Source organism: Chlorocebus sabaeus, chromosome 1 (assembly GCF_047675955.1).
Source record: "Chlorocebus sabaeus isolate Y175 chromosome 1, mChlSab1.0.hap1, whole genome shotgun sequence".
In the NCBI taxonomy this organism is placed as follows: domain Eukaryota; kingdom Metazoa; phylum Chordata; class Mammalia; order Primates; family Cercopithecidae; genus Chlorocebus; species Chlorocebus sabaeus.
This window is the reverse complement of record NC_132904.1, coordinates 86,023,647-86,046,259: the sequence shown is the minus strand read 5'-3', so window position 1 is coordinate 86,046,259 and position 22,613 is coordinate 86,023,647. Positions and strand designations below refer to the sequence as shown.

At 35.8% G+C, this 22,613-nt stretch overlaps 1 protein-coding gene across 8 annotated transcripts in view; it reads left to right on the top strand.

Moving 5' to 3' along the window:
- The first annotated feature begins 610 nt into the window (after window positions 1-610).
- NOX4 (NADPH oxidase 4) overlaps window positions 611-22,613 on the top strand; it is a 169,381-nt gene continuing 147,378 nt past the window's right edge. For 5 of the 8 annotated variants that reach the window (XM_073020246.1, XM_038005369.2, XM_008020466.3 and 2 more), the window contains exons 1-2: window positions 611-796; window positions 1,430-1,525. In XM_073020246.1, coding sequence (XP_072876347.1) covers window positions 740-796; window positions 1,430-1,525 — 153 coding nt within the window. In that variant the 5' untranslated portion in view covers window positions 611-739. Of the gene's footprint in view, window positions 797-1,221; window positions 1,377-1,429; window positions 1,526-22,613 lie in introns of those variants that run through there. The other 3 variants (XM_073020248.1, XM_038005368.2, XM_038005370.2) reach the window with 3 other exon arrangements.

The following is a 22,613-nucleotide window of genomic DNA, read 5'->3' as shown; positions in this document are numbered from 1 at the left end:
TGGGCAAGGGGATAAAGAAACTGGTGGCTAGTGGGAAGCCTTAGGTAAGTGCTATTCGGGGGGCTTTAGTTTGGGAGTGGGATAATTTGCTGAGGAAGGGTGGGAGAAATGTGAGCTAGTGCATAAAAGGCTGTTTCGGGATCAAATTTCGTTACCAAGGCTCTTTGAGATGAACTCTTTTGGGGGAAAACAACCAGTCCAAAAGAGCTGGATGTGTATGTGTGTGTGTATGTGTGTGTGTGTGTGTGTGTGTGTGTACGACGGGGCAGCGAGGGTCCCCACTTTAAGTATGAGTAGCATTGTTCACATGTTTGCCAGTATTTTGGAGCCTGGCAGGCCGGGCTAGAGGCTGCGGGGGACGCCTCCAAGTTCCCACCCGGGACATCCTGAACAGCAGCAGCCACAACAACAGGCTCGCCCGTAGACAAAGGGGCCGGCGCGGCGGAGCAGACTGGTGCAGCCTGGCCCTCGCGCTCGGAGCGCTGGGCGTCGGGGCAGCGGAGTGGGCAGAGCTGACCCGGTGCGGGTCGGAGTCAGGGCACCCGGAAAACCCGGCTCTGGGTAGCAGACCCCGCCCGGGCTGGCTCGGCGCCGGGTCTTCGGGCTTCCCCTCAGTCTTTGACCCTCGGTCCTCGCTCAGCGGCCCCGCAGGCCGTGCAACTGTAACCGCTGCCCCGGCCGCCGCCCGCTCCTTCTCGGGGCCGGCGGGCACAGAGCGCACCGCGGCGGGGCCGGCGGCATGGCTGTGTCCTGGAGGAGCTGGCTAGCCAACGAAGGGGTTAAACACCTCTGCCTGGTAGGATGGCGGGCTAGGCTCTCCGTGCGTTTTCTCTGTCCTGCAGCGATTTTGATTCATTCTCTGAGCGTGCACGGGTGGGAAGCTGGAAGTGGAAGTTTTGCCTTAATTCGAACATTCTCCACTAACAAAACTTTATGCTGGAGATAACAATGAACACTCCCCCACCTCGCGCCTGTCCCCAAAATGCATGAGAATTTTTCTGCACATTGTTGAGAGAGGAGATGTGGAGGAAGAGAGAAGAGGTCATTTTCAGTGAACACAGCTTTTCCTTTACCCTTTAAACATTTTTGCTTCCTTTGTTCTTTTCCCAGATTACTTCTGTTCGCTTGGGGTATGGTGATGTCATTAATTTCTTAATCTCATTTTGTATGGCAGGGGATAGCTGTAAATCATTTAGGAGGCCTATTTGCAACCCAAATGCTTAGTCTCAGGTGAAAGGGCCGGGTAAAGTCAGATTTGTTTTCCTCTGAGTGGTTTTCAGCTTGCTGGTTAATTGAAAATGCTTACTGCAGTTACTGGTTTAGGTTCCATTGAAAGCACCGTGGCCAAGAATTTACCTATGGTTTCTATTCATCAGGTAATAATTATTTTCAATTTTTGTTTTCTGTCTCTCATGTCTGATTGGTTTAGCTTATCTGGCTGTCCATGAATGTCCTACTTTTCTGGAAAACCTTCTTGCTGTATAACCAAGGGCCAGAGTATCACTACCTCCACCAGATGTTGGGGGTAAGTAAGTTGAACTTGGATGATCTGGTGGAATGGGTTTAACACTGGCAGACTTTGCTACAGGTTTGGTCAGTTCCATTCTTTAAAGAAATGTGCACTCTTCACTTTAGAAACATTCGTTGTTCTCTAAAGTGGTCACATTTTCTTGATTTATCATTTACGCTTGTACAAGTTAGAAAGACTGACTCTCTCAAGAACCAAAGGTTCACTTCTGCTGAAGTGAAACGAATGAACCTGCCAGACCAGGTTATTGGTGCCTTAAAAAAAATTGCTACTTATTGCCAGCTGCTAAGTATCCTGAAGGATCTGATTCACTAGAAGGACCAACCAATGACAAGCTTTTAATTTACTCTTATCAGTGCTTTTAGCCTGCTCATGAGCTTATCCAGAGGATTTCTGCACTGTTTGCTTTTACTGACAACTCTCACAAAGTGTGGGTCTAATGGGGTTATTCATTTCTGGGCAGTTCTCAGTACTTGTTTTGGGTTAGTGGCTGATGATATTCCAGAATTCTAGTATAATATGAGAAAGATACTGGGCAAAACATTTTTTCTGATTTATTTTATGTTAATATTTTTCTTTCTCTCTTTTCTATGATGTTTCTGATTTTATTCTTCCATTCCATCTCCTTCTTATTTGACTGCTTAACAGAAGATAGTGTCACTGAAGGCATATTGCTTTGTACAAGGAGATTGCATTTTGTTTTGTTTTGTTTTGTTTTGTTTTGAGACAGAGTCTTGCTGCAGTGCCCAGGCTGGAGTGCAATGGAGTGATCTCGGCTCACTGCAACCTCCATTTGCCTGGTTCAAGCAATTCTCCTGCCTCAGCCTTCTGAGTAGCTGGGACTACAGGCACATACCAGCATGCCTGGCTAATTTTTGTATTTTTAGTAGAGATGAGGTTTCACCATGTTGGTCAGGCTGCTCTAGAACTCCTGACCTCAAGTGATCCGCCTGCCTCAGCCTCCCAAAGTGCTGGAATTACAGGCGTGAGTCACCAAGCTCGGTTGAGATTGCATTTTCTAAGCAACAAGCAAAAAGTGTAAAACACTGCAAAAACTTAAGGAACCTGAAAAAATAGATTTTGCATTTTGGGGTCGGGGGAGAATAAAAAACACATTCTGCTTTTTTTTTTTTTTTTTTTTTTTCGTGGTTTCATGACTACTTAAAATTAAGATGAGTTCAGACAAATTCAGTGGAACCAGCTCTCCATTCTGTGCTTTACATGGACAGATCTTATTTATCTGTAATTCTCAGTACCCAGACTAGTGATTGGCACATATTAAGCCTGCAACAAGTTGCAGTTGAATTAATTAATTAATATTTATACAACAAAGTAATATCATAATCTGTTGATCACATACTTTATAAAGTTTAACTTCTAGGTTTTAAGCCAATGGGTTGGAAAAAAATAGTCTGTAAAGCTAAACCTATTTTATTGGTAACTCTTCAATTTGAATGTTTATTTCTTTCATCCACCCAATCCAGGAACTGTCTTGAAACCTATACTTTTCAGATTGGCACCCAGAGAGTAAAACCTAACTTTGCCCCTCAAGTTGCTTTACAATGTAATGGAAAAACCAACAAATAAATAATTGTAATTCAATAAACAAGTGAAGGTTTCTTCTAATAAACACATGACGTTTGATAACTTTTTAGTTTTGTTTTCTAGTATTTCCCCCTTAGGTGTAAGTTAATGAATAGGATGTTTTTCAGTGGAAGTTTTATCACATCTATTACATAACTTGATGAACAACTTGGAGAAAAGTCTTTAGATATACAATAGTAAAATTTGCTCTGGGTCATGAGGTATTTGTATTAATATAAAATCTAAGAATTGGAAATTTATTGCAATAACCTAGAAAGCCATAACTGATCTTTGGATTTTAGCTCTGTGACATAGTATAAACTAAAATAACATCTTATTTTTTTAAAAAATAATTGTTTTGGAAACCAACACTTTAATTTTTATGAACTTACTGTATAACAGAATTTCAAATTTATTTTGGTAATAAGTCAGATATGATTAAGATCACATACGCACAGAAACATAAACCAACAAATTTGGAAAACATTTAAAACTGTGTTTCACCTCTCTATCCCACTTCACTGCTCCTGCTTGAATGATAGGCTAATGAGCTTCAAGGACTGCTGGCACATAGGGCTTAATAAATATTGATCAAGGGAATGAAGAAAAAAATGACAAAAGGACCAAATAGAAGACTAGGAGCAAAAAGGATAAGAAACAGATTCAATAAAGGAGAAGTTGTCATAAGTTAGTTTTCATGAACACACAAGAATAATTATAGTGAACTGATATTTGAGCTATCTAGTAAGTATTCTTCATTTTACCAAGAATCACTGTGGAAAGGAATGGTCTTTCTATATGCTGAGAGATGAAATATGACCTATAAACTTTTCAGTAATTACCTGTTATGAACTTTCTAGTCATTAATTTATCTAAGCTATTTTGGAATAGGTATTTTCAGTCTGTATATTACTTTTAGTTGGAAAAGAAACTCCTACAGTTTTATAATTTATGAAATAGTGTTTAATTTTGTGTCCTAGGCTTATCTTTTCTAATCTTATAATGACTCTTGTATTATTTCATAGAGTAACAATTTGCAGGCACTTTTCAAATTGCAAGGAAATATAGTATAACAAAGAGATAGAATTAGTTTTTAAAGAAATATTGCTGACTCTCATGTCTTACATTTTTAATAACTATGTATTATGAACTTAGCATCTTAGGGTGGTGCATCTTAGAACTTTTCAAACACTTGGTCCCGCTGCTATAGACATGTGGGATTCCTGAAGAGAGTCTAGGTATAAGTCTCTTTTAGGTGGATTTTAGGTTTGTAAAAATCATGATGTTATCTCTGGAAATGTATTTCATTGTACCATTTAAAATGCAAATAGAAATAATACTTTCATTGCTGAACATTTTGGTAATAGCATTGACTATAAAGCTGCTATCATTCATCTGTGCAAGGTAAGGTAATAACAAAGTCGTACTAGTATTATAGGCAGGAAGGACCCACAGAGTGTGGTCCATTTATTGGAAGACACAGCCAATGAGAAGCAGTTAATTCTTGGTAACTGCTTGAAAATCTCTATTTTCTTTTAAGAATGACTTTTTATTCAAATGTTTATTTATACCTGTGATATGCCAGGAATTTTACAAATGTTTTGTTTAAGCTAGGAAACTGTTCTCTCTGTTTTACTTATGGGAAACATGGGCTGAGGAAGCTGTATGACTCACTCAAATCCCTTTGAATGGTCGGTGTAGGAGCTAGGATTTGAATACATCCCTGTCTGGCCTCTGCTTTTTGTCATACTACATAGCTTTTCTGAACAACTTCACTGGCCCTTCTCAAATACTTATACCACTGGTTAGTATTAATTTTTACCAGTACTGGCCAACAGAAATATTCAGCAAGTCATATATAGGTAATTTAAAGTTTTCCAGTAGCACATTAAAAAAGAAAAAAGAAACCAGTGACATTGATTTTAATAATACGTAGCCAACTAACCAGGCAGTAAAAGGGACATCGGGACATGGGTAGTCCTCTTGCTCCTCTTCTACTAAGCAGGAATTGTCAACAGATGTGAAGTTGTGGAACTACAAAAATCATTGGTTTGGGAGGCCATGGTGGGAGCATTGCTTGAAGTCAGGGGTTTCAGACTAGTCAGAGCAACAAGTGAGACCCCATCTTTACAAAAAAATACACATACACACATACACACACACTCACACACACACACACACATTAGCTGGGCGTCGTGGCACATGCATGTAATTGCAGCTACCTGGAAGGCTGAGGCAGGAGGACTGCTTGAGCTCAGGAGTTTTGAGGCTGCAGTGAGCTATGATTGGGTCACTGTACTCCAGTGGGGGTGACACAGCTTGACCCTTCCTCTAAAATAAATAAATAAGTAAATATTATTGGTATAGAAGTATAAAAATCTCCCTGGCTTCTGTCTCATCTTCTGACTTTTCTGGAGGTGAAAACCTTTGAGAATGAAGATGAAAGTACTTACTTCTCAGAACTAGAATATCCACTTTTATTTCAGGGTTACTATTCTCAGAATAAAATTAAAGACTAAAAAAATATATATGAATTGACAGAAAAAATAAGATCTTAATTGCTGGAAGATAAAATAACACGGGGATTAATATGTTTTATTGTGGCTTCTCATCACGATTATCTTTTCCCAGACTGGTCTGATCCAGACTGGAGGCAACATGGTCACGGCTGGTTTATGCCTGAATTAATGTGCTAGTCAGACTGTGCACTTCCTAGGAGATGTTTAATTGTGACATGTCATGAGTTTCGGAATCTTAAAATTAGCTAAGAGGAAAAAAAAAATCTATTGAGAGAAGCCAAAATGAACAAACAAGCAAACAAACAAACCAAACAATAGCCTGCTCCACTGCCCCATAGCAACCTTTTAAATAAGGGTAAATAAGGGATGTCATTGATTGCTTAAGATTAAATCTATTTTTCTTTATTTATTTTCAAGGAATGGAAAATGTAGTTGCTTGCACTTCATAGAAAGTAGTAACAGGTTGTGTTCAACTCTCAGAAATGTAGTTTTCTTTCTTTTTTTTTTGGAAATGCTGTGGCAGTTTAACTCAAAACATCATTTATAGGAGCTCCTGAATTCATGTTTACCTGTTTTGAGTTGCATTTTTTACATTTTAATAATTAAAGCATATCATGTAATTCCCATAAACATTTTAACTTGAAAGAAGAATGATTTTATGATATCAGAGTCAATGTGTCCTAGTTTTATATATATATACACACACACACACACATATTCAACATGTCTTAGTTATGTATACATATATTTTTTCCCTCCAAACTATTCAATTTCAAACTAGTTATTTTCATGGTGTCATGATGAGATTTTAATTTTAATTTTGCTTTTATTCACAAATATTGTTTTAGTTCTGCTGCATGATCATGAAGCTTTTTTTTTTTTTAAAAAAAAAAGAAAACAACTTTTATTGGAATGCCTATGCTCTCTGGAAGAAAGCTATGAGCATTCAGATTCTTTCTTTTTTTTATTATTATTTTTTTCTTATACTTTAAGTTCTAGGGTACATGTGCACAAAGTGCAGGTTTGTTACATATGTATACATGTGCATTCAGATTCTTTCTAGTGAAACACTGGGATTATCTTTCTTTAGTCAATCATTATCCATTAGAAACATTAACTAATTTACCCTCTCAAGAGTCCTAGAAGTTATATCATAACATTTTACAGAGACAGAAATCTGATGTCATGTGTATTTCTTAAGGTCAGAGGCTAGAGTCTCTGGACAAATGGACCTAGGACTTTAAGTCAACGTTGGTTTCACAGCTGGCCTGGGCAGCTTTAATTCTGCTGATAATTAATATATGGTCCCTGTTACTTTCAGAAAAGATTTGGTCATTAATTCCTAATTATACAGACCATAAAAGTAACTAGTTAGAGTTGCTCAGGCACATGTTATGATAACAATTCAGGGGACATGTTTAGACGAGTGTTATTTTGCTTGTTTTTATTCTTCACATTCTGCTATTTAAAAACAATTTTCTTCTTGTTTATTGGCAGAGGAAATGGGTTATATTTCTTTGATGAAATTATATTCTTTATCTATTTACAATAGACACTGATTCATAGACTTTTAGACTTGGAAGGGAACCTTGATATCTTTACTTAGATTACTTTTCATTTTCCAAAATGGAAAAATGAGATTGAAGTGATTTGTTCACTATCACCTACTGAATTAGTGACTTGTTCACTATTTAGTCTATTATTCTCCTTAGTCCAATATTAGCCTGCTATAATGAACAGCTGTATGAACACACACAAGAACATTTTAAACCCCACACTGTATGGACTACTCGCTTTACGTTTTAGATGAAATGATCCTTCAAAATGTTTAGCAATTTAAGAAGCTAGGGAAAATGATTGATTTACTCTCAAAATAAAATATATTTTTAGTATTATAGTTGTTTGAGACTTGTTGATAAATTGTGAAGCAATTATGAGACATTTTTATTTAACTTTTTTCTGATTTCACAATATTTATCAGAATTCTAAGGCTCAATATTTAACCTCGTTGTGATATATAGCTAAACGCCAACTGCATAATTCTCCTTTATCAATATCATCCCAAACAGCATAGAATTGGAAGTTAGAATGAATCTAAAAGATAGTCAAATCTTTATTTTTTAAGAAATAATATCAATAACAGATTGAGATCAGTGATAACTGGCTAATAGTAGACATTAGTCTAAGAGCTTTGCACTGATTAATTTACTTAATTCTCTCAGTCATAGTATGGAGGGCATGTTTTCAAGTTTTTGTTTTGTAGCTGAGAAATTGAGTTAGAGGGATTTTTTTTTTTTTTTTTTTTTTTTTTTGAGACGGAGTCTCGCTTTGTCGCCCAGGCTGCACAGTGGCCCTGTCTCGGCTCACTGCAAGCTCCGCCTCCCGGGTTCACGCCATTCTCCTGCCTCAGCCTCCCGAGTAGCTGGGACTACAGGCTCCCACCACCATGCCTGGCTAATTTTTTTGTGTGTTTAGTAGAGACGGGGTTTCACCCTGTTGGCCAGGATGGTCTCGATCTCCTGACCTTTTGATCCGCCCATCTCGGCCTGGATTACAGGCATCAGTCACCGTGCCTGGCCGAGTTAGAGGGGTTCTATAACTTGCTAGTGAGGGACAGAGGCAGGACTCTAGCCCAAAGATCCTGGTTCCGGAACTTGTATTCTTGTTTCATAAAATTTTAACTGACAAATGCAAATTGTATTTTTTGTGTACCACATGATATTTTGAAATATGTATATACTGTGAAACGGCTAAGTCGAGCTAATTACCATGTATATTACCTTACATGCTTACCTTTTTTTGTGATAAAAGCACAAAATCTACTGTCTTAGCAATTTTCAAGAATATATTGTTATAAACTATAGTTACCCTGTTGTACAATAGATCTCTTGAACTTATTCTTCCTGTCTATCTGAAATTTTGTATCCTTTGAATAACAGCTACCCAACCCCCTCCCATCCCCACCAGCTCCTGGTAACTACCATTCTACTCTCTACTTCCGTAAATTCAGTTACATTCTTTCTTAGATTCCACATATAAGTAACATTATGTGGTATTTGTCTTTCTGTGCCTGACTTATTTTACTTGATGTCCTTCAGGTTCATTAATGTTGTCACAAATGACAGGATTTCCTTCTTTTTTTGTAAAGCTGAGTCGTATCCCATTATGTATATATACCATGTTTTCCTTTTCCATTTTTATCTGTTGACGAAATTTGTATTCTGAGCCACTTGTGCTCTGTTGTCTCTTTGCAACATTAATATTAGGTTGAATCATATAGAATTGCCATTTTGGTAGATCAAAAACAAATATCAGCCATTGTATATGGCTCAACCTAGTAGCAACTGTTACCATTTATTGACTATATATCATGTGTCAGACACAGTTCTTGGCCCCTTACTTTTATAATCTCATTTAATCCTTATATTTAATTGAATCCTTGTAACAACTGTAGAAGATAGGAATTATTGCTTTTTACAGAATTGAGAAGCTTAGATTAGGAACTATTTGCTTTTTACAGAATTGAGAAACCGAGATTCTGAGTGGTTCGGTAACTTTCTGAGTAGTTAGGTTACATAGCTGACTAGTAGATAAGCCCAGGTTGAACCCACACCTGTCTGAAACTGAAGACCATGCTCTCAATCACTCTGCTTTCCAGGTGAAGTTCTGAAACAAGTAGTATTAGAACCTGGAATTCTCTACTCTTATCTAAGGTCCTTATACATTTTGCCATGGTGGCACTGAATATACTGTTTGTGTTTCCCTCTGTTTGCATGTTAGTGTGTTTTTGTATCTGCTAAGAAGTATTTGATCAGAAGTAAATGTAAGCATATATTCATTATTCTTATATATGCAGTGGACTTGTATAACTTATATTTGAGGTGGACTTGTATAACTAATACCTACTCTGTTAGTTTGCTAGGGCTGCCATAACAAACTACCACAGACTGGGTGGTTTAAAGGAAAGAAATTTCTTCATAGTTCTATAAGCTAGAAGTCCAAGATGAAGGTGTCAGCAGGGTTGGTTTCTTCTGAGGGCCTCTCTCCTTGGCTTATGGAGGACTCTCTTCTTCCAATGTTTTTGCATGGCCTTCCTTCTAGGTATCTGTCTTAATCTCTTCTTATGAGGGTACCAGTCATACTGGATTAGGGCCCATCCCAATGAACTCATTTAACCTTAATTACCCCTTTAAAGATTGTGTCCAAATATAGTCACATTGTGAGCTAAATTCAACTTGGTACACCTACCAACTTTGTCAGTCTTCCTCTGGAAGCTAAGCATGCATTTTGAGAAGTTAATTTGAAGTTAATGTAGTTTTTTTTTTCTCCTTAATTGTAGAAGCCCAGCTGGGCACTAGCATTCCAGAATGACATAGCACAAGGGTCCTTCCCAGGACCTTTTAGGAAGGTGTTGCAATGCTCCTCCTTAGAGGTTTGTCGAGCTTTATTCTTAGCCCCACCCTACAACTATTTTAAACATGCTCTTACACAACCCTTTATTCCCTCCATGACCTCGAAGAAGAAAATCAGGTGAATTAGCCCCTCTAAGGAGTAGCATCAATATTTTATTTTGATTTTTTAGATTTTGACATCAAGAGTATGAATTCAGGGAACTGACTCCCAGAAAAGGAAGTAGTGAATATTGAGGAACTACTTTACCTTGCACACCACTGAGGCCAATAATAGCAGCAGTTGTCGTAGCCCTAGTCCTAGTCATAGTTGTGTATACTTTCTTCTGGGCAACACTCAGCCTGGAGGGAGAGGAGCCTGTGGAACTGTGGACTGTTCTAGTCCATTTACCCGCTTTGATGGATGAATTTCATAGAGTTAAATGCTTTCTTTATGGACTCAGTGCAAAGCTGAATGTGGATTGTAGGTCCTCTAACTCCTGGTCGATGTTTCTTCATGTCCATCATGCTAAGCATTGTGTTTATCATAAAACTGATTTTAAAATTGCCTAGGTAATTCTGGAGAGAAAAATAATTATAATTTCTTACAGAAAAGGTCATGGGCTTTGGAGCTATATGGATATGAGTTTGAATTGTGGTTAAGCATTTCTCTCCATTTGTGATTTTGATATACTATTCTCTCAGCCTAGGTGTAAACCCTACTCATAAAATAGGGCTTAAGCCCTACTATTAGTTTAGATGGAACGATAGCATGAGAAAATACAGGTGAAGTGCTTAGCACTTGGTACATAGGCATTCAGCAAATTGGTAACTATTACTATAAATATTAAATAATGGTAACTAGTATTAATAGCATCAATACAATGAATAGGACCAAATGGTAATATTGTATATTGTGTATGTGGGGGGTGTGTGTGTGTATATATATACATATATATATGTTAAAAATAATTCAGAGACATAAAGATGGAAGGGATTTGCTGAGCATACAGATGCTGAGCATATGAGATGACATCTAGGACAGAGATTTACCCTTTGATCTATTATTTCACTGCTCACAAGGGTGCTTGATAAATGGATGTTTGATGATGAGGTTGTATGTTTGCTGGTCAGTAGGAACATGTTACCTTCAGTCCTTTGGTTGACTTTTGGCTGCCTCCCTGATCCTCTGGAGAGAGGAAGGCTATTTGCTGCAATTTGTTATTGGCACAAAGTTTGTGGCAATTTGGCTATGATTGCTGGGTGGAATTTTAGTTTGAGGTGGAACACATTTCATTCAACAAAACATTATTTAATAGTTTTTATTAAGCTTCACTGAATCTTGGAATTTTCAACAGATAAATAAGATAAATTAACTATCTCAGATTACCATAAATGTTAAAGAAAATTAAAATACATAATAATAATAGCTAAAGCTAGCTTCCATTGCAGTCTTTTCATGGGCCTAACATTGTGCCAAGTTCCTGTTATGTTCTTTGCTATAGTCTCCACTATCCTACAAGGTAGGTTCTATTCATAAGAGGAAGTTGAAGAACAGAATTTGTAAGCAATTTGCTTATTGATTATAAGTACCTAACATGAATCTATTATATACTAGGAGCTCTAAAAGTGTCAGTCGTCTTCTTTCCTCCCTCTGCTCTCATCCTTCACAGCCTCATAACATAAGTCACCTTGCTGTTTTATACCCCAGGAAAACATGATGGAAATATTCTATTCACCTCAGAATATTGTGCTGAGCATTATGACTTAACAGATAAGAAAGTAGTTTGAAGAATTAAGTTTCACAGATGTGAAAGATTGTTGTTATGTAGTGTTTCTGTCTCCTATCATTTCACAAAGCTTTTAAGGCTGCAGTCATGGTGCCATAACATTGCTCCCCTGGACATCATTAAGGAAAGTTTGGAGACAGGAATGAAACGTTTGTCTTCATGACAAAAAAAAAAAAAAAAAAAAAAGGCAGTCAACCCTTAGCATGCAATATGCTTTACCTTTGCAGTGTGACAGTTGAAGTAGGATCATGACAGTCTGTGACATATTGTAATTAATAGTATAACAAGTATATACAGTTGACTCTTTAACAGCAAAGATTTGAACTGCTCAGGTCCAGTTACATGCAGATTGTTTTCAACCAAATGTGGATTTGTAGGATGTGAAACCCAAACATACTAAGGACTGACTTTTTCTGGAGGCCAATTCCACGGGGCCCACTGGGGCACTTGAATAGGCACAGAATTTGGTGTATGCGGGGATCCTGGAACCAATCCCCCGCATATACCAATGGACGACTGAAAGAGCAAATTACATAGGTAGAGAGTGAGTCGGTGCGATTCCTAGAATTACATCCTATTGCAACTTTTTGATATAATAAAACTCAAGCAATGTGATAAAAAATGTCTAGTGAAAAGTAGTTTACTTTCAGTTCCAACAATGAGACTAAAGGAAAAGTAAACAAAGGAAAAGAAGGACTTTGTTCAATCAGTAGAAATTATGTTCATCTTTAGAAATTGGAAAGTTGAATTTGGCAATGGGTCTCATCTCTAAATGGAAACTATCAAAGGTTTTCATGGATATGGGAATCCATGAAAGGATTGTTCAAGGTCTCCCAACCCATATCAAGACTTTCGGAGGTCTGATATATTTTAAGGGAAGAAGACATGAGTGACACAACCAAAGTATAATTTTATATAGCTGAGAGTTTTTTTCTAATGGAGGCATTTTAACAATAGGGTATAATTAAGAAACGATTATATGGAATGCCTTTCTGATTATATCTCTTTTCTTTATGATTGAATTTTCAAATTGCAAATAATCTCATTAACGTGATCATAGAAAGCTCAGGTCTGGTGGGAGGATCTGGAGTGGTAGTGATCCAAACAAGTTTCTTTTATCCCCATGCTATCCTATACTTTTGATTCTCTTTGTAAGCTTACTTTTCTTCCAATATGCCTTCCTTTATGTGCTTTTCCTTTAGCATCTTATCCCGAATAAAATCCATGCTACTCCACCTTATATGAAAGCATAGATTTCCAAGAGGATGAAGATCTTATAAGGTGAGAAAGTTGTAGAACAAGAAAATAACCACCTATTGAGAATACTTAGGAGATAGGGTGATGAGAGTACTTTTATTTCTCACTGATTTTCCTTGGCCACATTTCATTTTTTTTTTTAAGATGAAACAAAACAGGATCTCATTATGTTGCCCAGGCTGGAGTGCAGTGGCTATTTACAGGCATGATCATAGTGCACTACAGTCTTAAACTCCTTGGCACAAGTGATTATTCCCTGGGGTTGGAGATTGACTTGGACTGTGTGAAACCCATCACAGAACTGTTTTACTATTTTGATTTTGTACATTTTTAGAAAATATTAGAGTGAAAAAGAATGAGTCAAATGTAAATCTTGGAAGAGTTATCAGCTCGAATATCAACTATGGTAGTATCTGTGAAAAGTTGAGAATATCAATGGGAGTGGCATGATATCATGAAAAGAACATGGATTTTGTGGTAAATTGATTTAAGTTGAAATCTCAACTTCAACTCTTAACAAATATAACTGTAAGTGATTTATTAAAACTTTGAAAGCCTCAGTTTTCCCAGTTTTCAATGGAGATTTATATTATTAATTGAGCCACATGAAAATTTCAATATAGAAACATTTTGACTTACAAAAATGACAATTTAGGATAACCTGCGTTTAGTTTAACATAGTTTGATCTAATATATCACTTACAAGATTTTTTTTTTTGGGGCGGCGCGGAAAGTGGCAGGGAAAGAAAGGAAAAGATTAACCAAGGTGAGGAATAAATGAGTGTAAGGCCCTCAGGAAGTGTTAATTCCCTTCATCCTATTGGCAGGTTATAGTAGACAAATTTATGACAATGCTAAGACTTATTTATTTCAGAAAACGTCTTTGGAGTTAAGAATGTTTTGAAGTTGAAATTTGTTTATAAACATTTGTTAATGATTATAAAATGATTATAAAAATTTCTAACAGCTGAAAGAAAATACCTTCTAGTTTAGAGCAAAGCATGCATTTTGAAGTGATACGAAAAAATATTTTGCCAATGACAGTCTATATTATTTTCTTAGTTAGAATTTCAAAAATATTTAAGCTCATGGGTAATTGCTTCCCAGTTGGCTATGGTTTCCACATTTTAGCTCCCCAATTCTTGGTCTTTTTAAAACCTTCTGTCAAGCAGCTCATACATTGAGACACGCCTGAAAAGGACCCATTTTATAGGACAGTAACAGTGAATTATTTCCATAAAAACAAAAAAAATTAAAAACTTTTTTGATACCAAGTACAGGATGTTTCAAATTAAACATATACCTCAATTCATAACACACTATCCTCATGGTTCTGTGCAAGGCTCCCTTTTACTTTCTTCATCATTCATTCATTTATTAATTTACCCATTTAATCATTCTCCATTATCCAATCCCACTCTCCCAGGGTTCCCCAGTCCCCAAGCCACAGACAGGGACTGGTTCCTGGCCCGTTAGGAACCGGGCCACACAGCAGGAGGTGAGCAGCTGGCAGGCAAGCAAAGCTTCATCTGTATTTACAGCGGCTCCCCATTGCTTGTATTACCACCTGAGCTCCACCTGCTGTCAGATCAGCTGCGGCATTAGATTCTCTTAGGAGCATGAACCTTATTGTGAACTGCACAGGAGGGATCTAGGTTGCAAGCTCCTTATGAAAATCTAATGCCTGATGATTTGTCACTGTCTCCCATCATCCCCTAGATAGGACCAGTTAGTTTCAGGCAAACAAGGTCAGGGCTCTCACTGATTTTACATTGTGGTGAGTTGTATAATTATTTCATTATATATTACAATGTAATAATAATAGAAATGAAGTACACAATAAATGTAATGCACTTAAATCATCTTGAAATCACCACTGCCCCCTCCACCAATCTGTGGAAAAATTGTCTTCCCCAAAACCAATCGCTGGTGCCAAAACGTTTGGGGACCACTGCATTCTCCTCCTTACAATAGCAGTCTTTCCAATGTGCTTGATGTTTATCCTTTTTTGGGTGTTTTATGTATATATATCTTCTAATTCACGAAAATGGCATTGGATCATAGGACTTATTTAGTTTCCTAATTTTTCTCATCTGGTATTATATTTTTGAAGTCTATTTATGTGGCTGTGTGCTTCTTTTGTTTCTTGCTTCCAACTGCTACATGGTATTCCATAGTTTACATCTACCACTTTTTATGTATCCATTCTTCCAGGCACGTAAACTCAGATTACCTCTAATTTCCTGCTGTTTCAAATAGCATCATCATTAATATAAAGGATACTGTTGTAATATAAATATTATATGGTAGTTTGTTGGTTTTGCCTACTAGATTTTCTTTAAGAAAGGAGCACAAATATGTTGTTCATTTTGCTAAAAAATAATATTTTTTAGTTGCTTGTTATAGCAGTTGAATTTAGTCAGATTAGGATAAATATGAAAATAATATCAACATATGGAATGAGTTTACAAATATTAAGATATTTGATTGTAATAACTAGTTTTCAGCAAGAAAACTAAAGTATATTGTGTGACATAAGGAATGAATGTAGTGAGTATTTTAAGTATGATTTAACTTCTATATATCTTTCTTATGAACTGCACATAATAGTAACCATTTAAACAACAAAATGCTATATATATATAATATTTAAATAAAAAATATAATAAAAATATATAAGAATAAAAAATATAAGAGAGAACATTAAAAGCATAGGTGCCAATAGTGGAATGGATTTTCTTAAAAAATAAGTAAATAAAAAAGTAGAAAACAACTCACCCTAACTGCCTGAACGGCAAAGTACAGTATAGTAGATAGGTTGTACCAACCCTAATGAGCAATCATAGATTAGGAAGGTTGTGAGATGGAATATGAGTGGAGATGTTTTGTTTTGTACATGGCAGGATATTAGGGTTTTTTAAATTAAAATTTTAATATGTGTTAAAATAATTTTTCCAAAATTGTTTGCTAAGTGTCTTAACAGCACACAAGAAAAGCAAGCCATAAGAAATATAGTATAGAAATATGGTATCACCAGGGAACCAGAGGTTAGATAATATTTAATGTGTGGGGTCGATTAGTAGTGTTAAAGGGTCAGAAATTTTTGTCCCTTATGCCCTCCCAGTGCCTCAATATTTCTTCCCTACATTACCTGGAACCCCTCTTATTTCTTAGATTGCTATAGTATAATATCAATTATTATAATTTTGTCTCTTCCCTTTTCCTATTCTATTCTGTCCTGTCCTGTCCCATCCTGTTCCATCTCATCCTAACCTATTCTGTTGAACCCTGCACTTTACATTAATATATCCTCATTTATCAAAAGTCTAAAGAAAATGGATCAGCAACTTAATACCCTTCTTCTGAAGGATTCCATCCTAAGCCATTAAATATTTTCAGGGTAATTTTTAAAAGTTGATCATGCATTTTCCAATATGAACATAATGCAAACCATTAGGGAAAAATGAAAAATGCACAAAAGTAGAAATGGAAAATTTTTAAATATTATCAATATTTGAGGACAATATCATTCTTCAAATTGTATTTTTAAGACTTGCCCACTTTATTTTCTTAAGAAAAATAATTTTTCTTATAACTGTTTTATATTTACTAGTTGTTTTCCTATTTATTAGAGAAAATAGAGGAAAAGAAAAAAATGTTATGTATATCATCACTCACACATAACCACCATTAACATTTTGGTGCATTTCCTCAGTACAATTTTTTTATTTTTTTATGTAGCAGTGTGATCATTCAGAATCAACAGTTTTGTTTCCTACTGTAAAATGTAGCATAAATATCACATTAGATTTATCTCTGTTATCACAATCTTGTTAATAATATTTTATTTATTTTTAATATTTCACTGAATAAATGGAACACAAAACTTAAACACTCCCATATTTCTGGAAATGTAACTGACTTCTGTTATTTTACCGACCTAGAAACTGCAATGAAAAACTTGATTATGCAGAATACCTCCTCTGTTTTCATATGTCCTTTGGATATGTTATTAGATTTTCAAAGTATATTAACTCATTTAATTTTTTTATTGTGAATTTGTACTGGTTATTTATCCATTTAATTCTTGGTACTTAATTATTAAAATATATTAAATTTCCAAAGAAATACCTGATTCTGTATATTAAACACTGATGATACAATAGAAAAAAAAATAGAAACTTCCCTCTACATCTTAGAAGTAACCACCTGAATCTCTTTCATTTGTGTTTATGCCTATATATCAATGCCTGTATATGTAGATACACATATATACATGTGCATATTATTAATTCAGTAATCTGGATGGATATTACTATCTCATTTCTATTATGTGAGGCTTATTTTATCTTTAACCACTTCATAGTGCACCATAATGCCATAATGTATACCATAATTTATTTTGCATTTCTCAATTGTTGGACAACTTTAATTTTTTTCCTTTTTTTTTTTTTTTTTGGATATTACAAATCATAGGGCAGTGAATATCCTTGTAGAAATTTACTTGTACAATTAGAAAAGTGTTTCTGTATGTCATTTTACTTTTTAAAGAAATTTCAAGATGTGATGTAGTGGTCTCACTTAATATTAGTTTTTTAGAGAAAAAAAGATTAAATTTGAATTGCATTTCCTTTGTCTTTGTAAAAACGTGGCACTGATGTTGTGAAACTTTTATTTGTAACATTTGCAAACTATGCGATGATTGTCAATTGGAGAAAAGGGGACTATAAATATATCATCTTACATTTCATTTAATTTATTAGGTTGGTGCAAAAGTAATTGTGGTTTTTGCCATGGAAAGTAAAAACTGCAATTGATTTTGCACCAAACTAAACATTATTTTCCCAACAACTGAACTAATGTGGTCCACTGCATGTTGGCCAGTTAAACTCTGTGAAGGGTTTGTCAGAAGAATCTAATGCTTTAACATGCATATATCAGGAAATGTAGGAAAATAGTCTGCACAAAATTATCCATTCATTTAGTCCATCTTAACTGAGTACCTACTGTGTTAGGTATTTTGGCTCTTTCTTTGCATCCAGAGTTCTTTCTCTTTGAATTGATAGCTTATTTTGGAGGCAGTGTTTTATTTTTTTCCCCAAGGAAAGACTGGATGAGTCGACTACATTCAAAAGTTGAAAGTAATAGTTAAAAGACGTGCCGAGTTAGCTAAGATTGCTAGTATTTTGAGGACAGAGATAGAATTTAAAAACAATTGTATAGATTCAATTAATAAGAGTTAATAAGAAACAGGATTGAGTTCAGGAGGATCAAAATAGACAATATGTTTAAGTAGGCTATGCTTAGCAGACATGAGAAAAAAATCTTTATATTGAATATCCTGTATTCACGATATGAGTTTTAATATATATCATTATGGATAGTCTGATTAAAATTCTAATCAATGAAGAGGTATCATTGCTATGTGTGTTTTCTCTCAATTTGTTTTTGTTTGTTCAGGCCACCAGTATATCTGTTTTGGCTTCTAATTTTCGGAGGAATGTTGAAAAATTAAACATGGTTTAAAGATAAAGAGCAATGAGACAACATTTTGGAATGATTGTGTTTGATGAGATGTAGCTGAGAGGTAACTAAACACTCAGTAATTGTGATCAGATGTGCTGGACCCATGATGTAGGAGACACAAAGCCTGTTTCAGCTATCTAGTCAACCATGCTCTGCAAAACACTTTCGACTTCTCCATGCCTTCTCCTGTGCACAGATAATTTCTGTAGAGGGAGGAAAATGTAAGAGTGATATAAAATCAAATGCTCTGTAACTTTTGAAACCTTGTTGTTGAGCCTTAGAAAAGTGTATAGAATAAGGGATGGGCATAAATATTGATAGGAATTTAATAGATGAACTAAAAAAATTTCCACTTCAATAATATTTTTCAGCCAACAAGGTAAAACCATTTTCACTTGGTCCATTTCTATAAGGAAAAGTGAAAGCAGTGTTTACTGTTGTATAAATTCTTCAACTCTAGGTTCTGGAGACAAGTGTCCTTGGTAGAGGTCACAGGTATTAATTGTGATTAAAATTTCATAATCCTTTTCACCTGGTGAACTGTTCACTAGACAATATTGTCTTTAGAAACCCCTGGCTGTGTTCATATGCAATTCTGAATCCCATTTATGTTGAACTTTAACTTTGCCAGACAGACACAGAGTCTAGAAGTAAATGTTTTCTGCCCTCTGTACTTTTGGCACAGGAAAGACAAGGTAGACAAAATTGGGGCAATAATATCATGTTATAATATTGCTTTCTTCTCTTTCTGTAATAGCTATGAGTCCTTCTGACTTGTAATAGCTTTTCTAGGGAAAAACCACATTCCCACTGAAAATGGAAGAATGTCAATTTTAGAAAGGGTAGATAAAAATGATGACATATAACAGAAAACATTTCAGTTAAGCATAAGGAAATCCGGATATAAAGTCAAGATGAATGATATATTTTTGGTAGCCCTTTTAGTTTTATGAAAAAAAATTACACAATTTTTTTTCTTTAGAATTGATAGCTTCTTTTGGGGACAGTATTAAGGGGGAAAAAAAAAAGCAGATTATACATGAGAAGATAGGTCAACTTGAGTCAAAAATTACATCATAGTTAAAAGTCTCCAGGGAAGCTAGTTGACAGAAATGAGCTAGGATCATTTGGAATGAGTTATAATTTATTATGCCATTAAGGTACATACATGAGCTTTTGGTTAAACCCCAGGAGCACTGAATTGGTAGTTTATTTTCAGAAATTTTTAAAAAGAAATGATTGCTTCAGTTATTGTTCATCATTTTCTGGTTACTCACGACATGTTTTTTATCATTCTTTTCATATGAAACCTTATCAAAATAACCTTATTAAAATAGGTAATAAAGGCCAGATGCAGTGGCTCATGCTTGTAAACTCAGCACTTAGGGAGGCCAAGGTGGGCAGATCACTTGAGGTCAGGAGTTCAAGACCAGCCTCACCAACTGGTGAAACCCTGTTTCTGCTAAAAATACAAGAAATTAGCAGGGTGTGGTGCTATGCACCTGTAATCCAAATTGCTCAGGGGGCTGAGGCAGAAGAATAGCTTGAACCTAGGAGGCGGAGGTTGCAGTGAGCCAAGATTGCTCCATTGCACTCCACTCTGGGTGACAGAGTCTATCTCAAAAAGCCAAACAAACAATCAAAAACAATCGAAAAAGGTAGGTAATCAGCTTTTTAACCAGTCCTTCACTGAAATGTCATTTTTTATTCTTAAGTGCAGTCTTGTTCCCATGGAATGCCTACTATATTCAAAATTTATATCTCCATTATAATTTATTAATGATATTAACGAAACATTTAAATTAGGACTACAGTTTTGACTTATATGCATAGGAAAAATATTTTTTTCTGATCTTCTGCCACAGATCTTTTGATTACTATATAGACAATAAAAATATGCTTACCGTAGCCTTGGAAAATTGTATAGCCTACTTTATGTGGTTTCTCTTTTTGTTCATATATCTGTCTCTTGACTATTTTTGTTGACTTTCATTGCTCAGAACATATTTTCCCCAAAGAGTACTTATTAGAAACAATTTTATTTATTAACAATCATGCATTTTTGAGATCCTCAAAGGTAAGAGGCAGTTTGGGCTTTGCCAGTTTCCTGTGCAGCCACTTGCTAGCTTTATGTGGGAGAAAAGGAGATAAATACATAAACCATTACAATAGAAAGAATTAAGTGCTCTAGGAGAGATATGGTGAAACGCAAAAAGGAAACACTGAGACAGATGCTCCAGATTTGTCTAAATGTATGTGAAAGGGAAATTTGGAGAGTTGTAAATGAGGGTGGAGATAGGGATATGGTCCCTAGCAAGCCATTACAGAGAAAGTGACACTGGGGTCACTTTCTTCTGTAACTGAAAGAATAATAAAGAGTCCATCTGGTAGTTATCATGGGGGTTGGAAGAAGTACAATGCCAATACAAATAGAAGGGATAGCAGCAGTCTGAGCTGTGGATCTGTAGTGTCAACTGAGATAGGTAGTAACAACTTGGGTTGGCTAATCTTCATAATGCATCTGGGAGCTAAACTGAGGCATAAAATGTAAAAGTATATGTAGCAAAGTAGCCTAATAGTATCATCAGTTAGGCCTGTTTACAGACTTGTAATATAAGTTGGGACAAAAAAAAAGGAGGTTGGAATAGATCATCTACACAGTCTCATGCAAAAGCTATAGTGGCCTTGAAAATTTTCTTTAATTGGGTGCTGTTCCAGAGGAAATCCCAGCCTCTGAAGTGGTGGGATAGAGAGTGGAGGGTGGAGGCAGAGCTGCTGAGCCTGAGAGACAGGATGGAAAGAGTATGTCCTGAGTTCTGATTCCAGATCTTAACTAGATTTCCTGGGTAATCACTTTTGGTATTCTCTTTTTCTAAAATAAGGGCATTGAAGGATCATCTCTTAGCCTCATTCATTCATCCACCATATATTTAGAGAACACATAGTAGTTGCCTAGAACTTTCTTTGACTTCTTTAGATAAGGTGAGTGAAATAAAGCTCAGTTTACATAACTGCAATGAAAATATCACTTTCCAAAGCTGTAGCTGGAAAGGTAGCCTGGAGATTTGCAGGAAGCCATGCCATAAGTTCACATAAATTCTGAAGCGAGTTTAAATGTGTGGATGACTAGGGACACCAGGATGATGATAATAACTTCTGTTGACTTCTTACTATATGTCAGGCACTGCATTAAATGGTATATATGCTCACTCAATACATACAATAACCCTTTGGGGTAGGTGTATTATTTTTTTTTCATTTTGCAGATGAGGAAAACAAGACTGAGATAAAGTCACATAGTTGCCTAAACCCACACAGCTAGTAAAGGGGCTTCATATTCAGGTTTGTCTGACTTCAAATTGTCCTATAAATCAGTGAGTGCTGATTTAGAGCCCCCACCCCGCTTGAGACCTCAGGAATAAGACCTTCAGAAGTGCAGTAGTAGAAAGTGGTTTATTTTAAAATAGCCCATCAGGTAATAACTATGTACAGTCCAATTTGGGAAGCCTTTGTCAAGATTTACATAAAATGAGAGGAAAATTTGTTGATTGGGTAACAGTATAAGCAACTGAAAGAGTAAGAAAGTGTAAAGATATGGAAAGAGCACTAGACAAGGTGTCCAAATTTGCAACTCTGTTTTGGGGAGCGATGCATTGCTAGAGAAGTGATACACATCATGGAGAGGAGACTTGGGTTCCCATTCTTGCAGCTTTACAAACTAGCAGTGTAAACAGAGGCAAAAAGAAGGTTGAACTCGATGACTTGTAAGGTGCCATGAAAGAACTACAGACTTTTTATTCTAAAGCACAAGAGAATTAGGCTTTGTATAGGCATTGTTTTGTTTGATTAAAATTTTCCTTGGGATAGAAGAGTCAATAAAATTGATCTCAATGAGCACACATTTACATATTTTTAGACAAACACCAATGCCAAATCAGAATTTTAAAATATTTTATCACTTTTAAGGTTTCATTATTTTAAATTTTATTTTCCTAATTGTTGAAGCACCCAGAAAAATGAC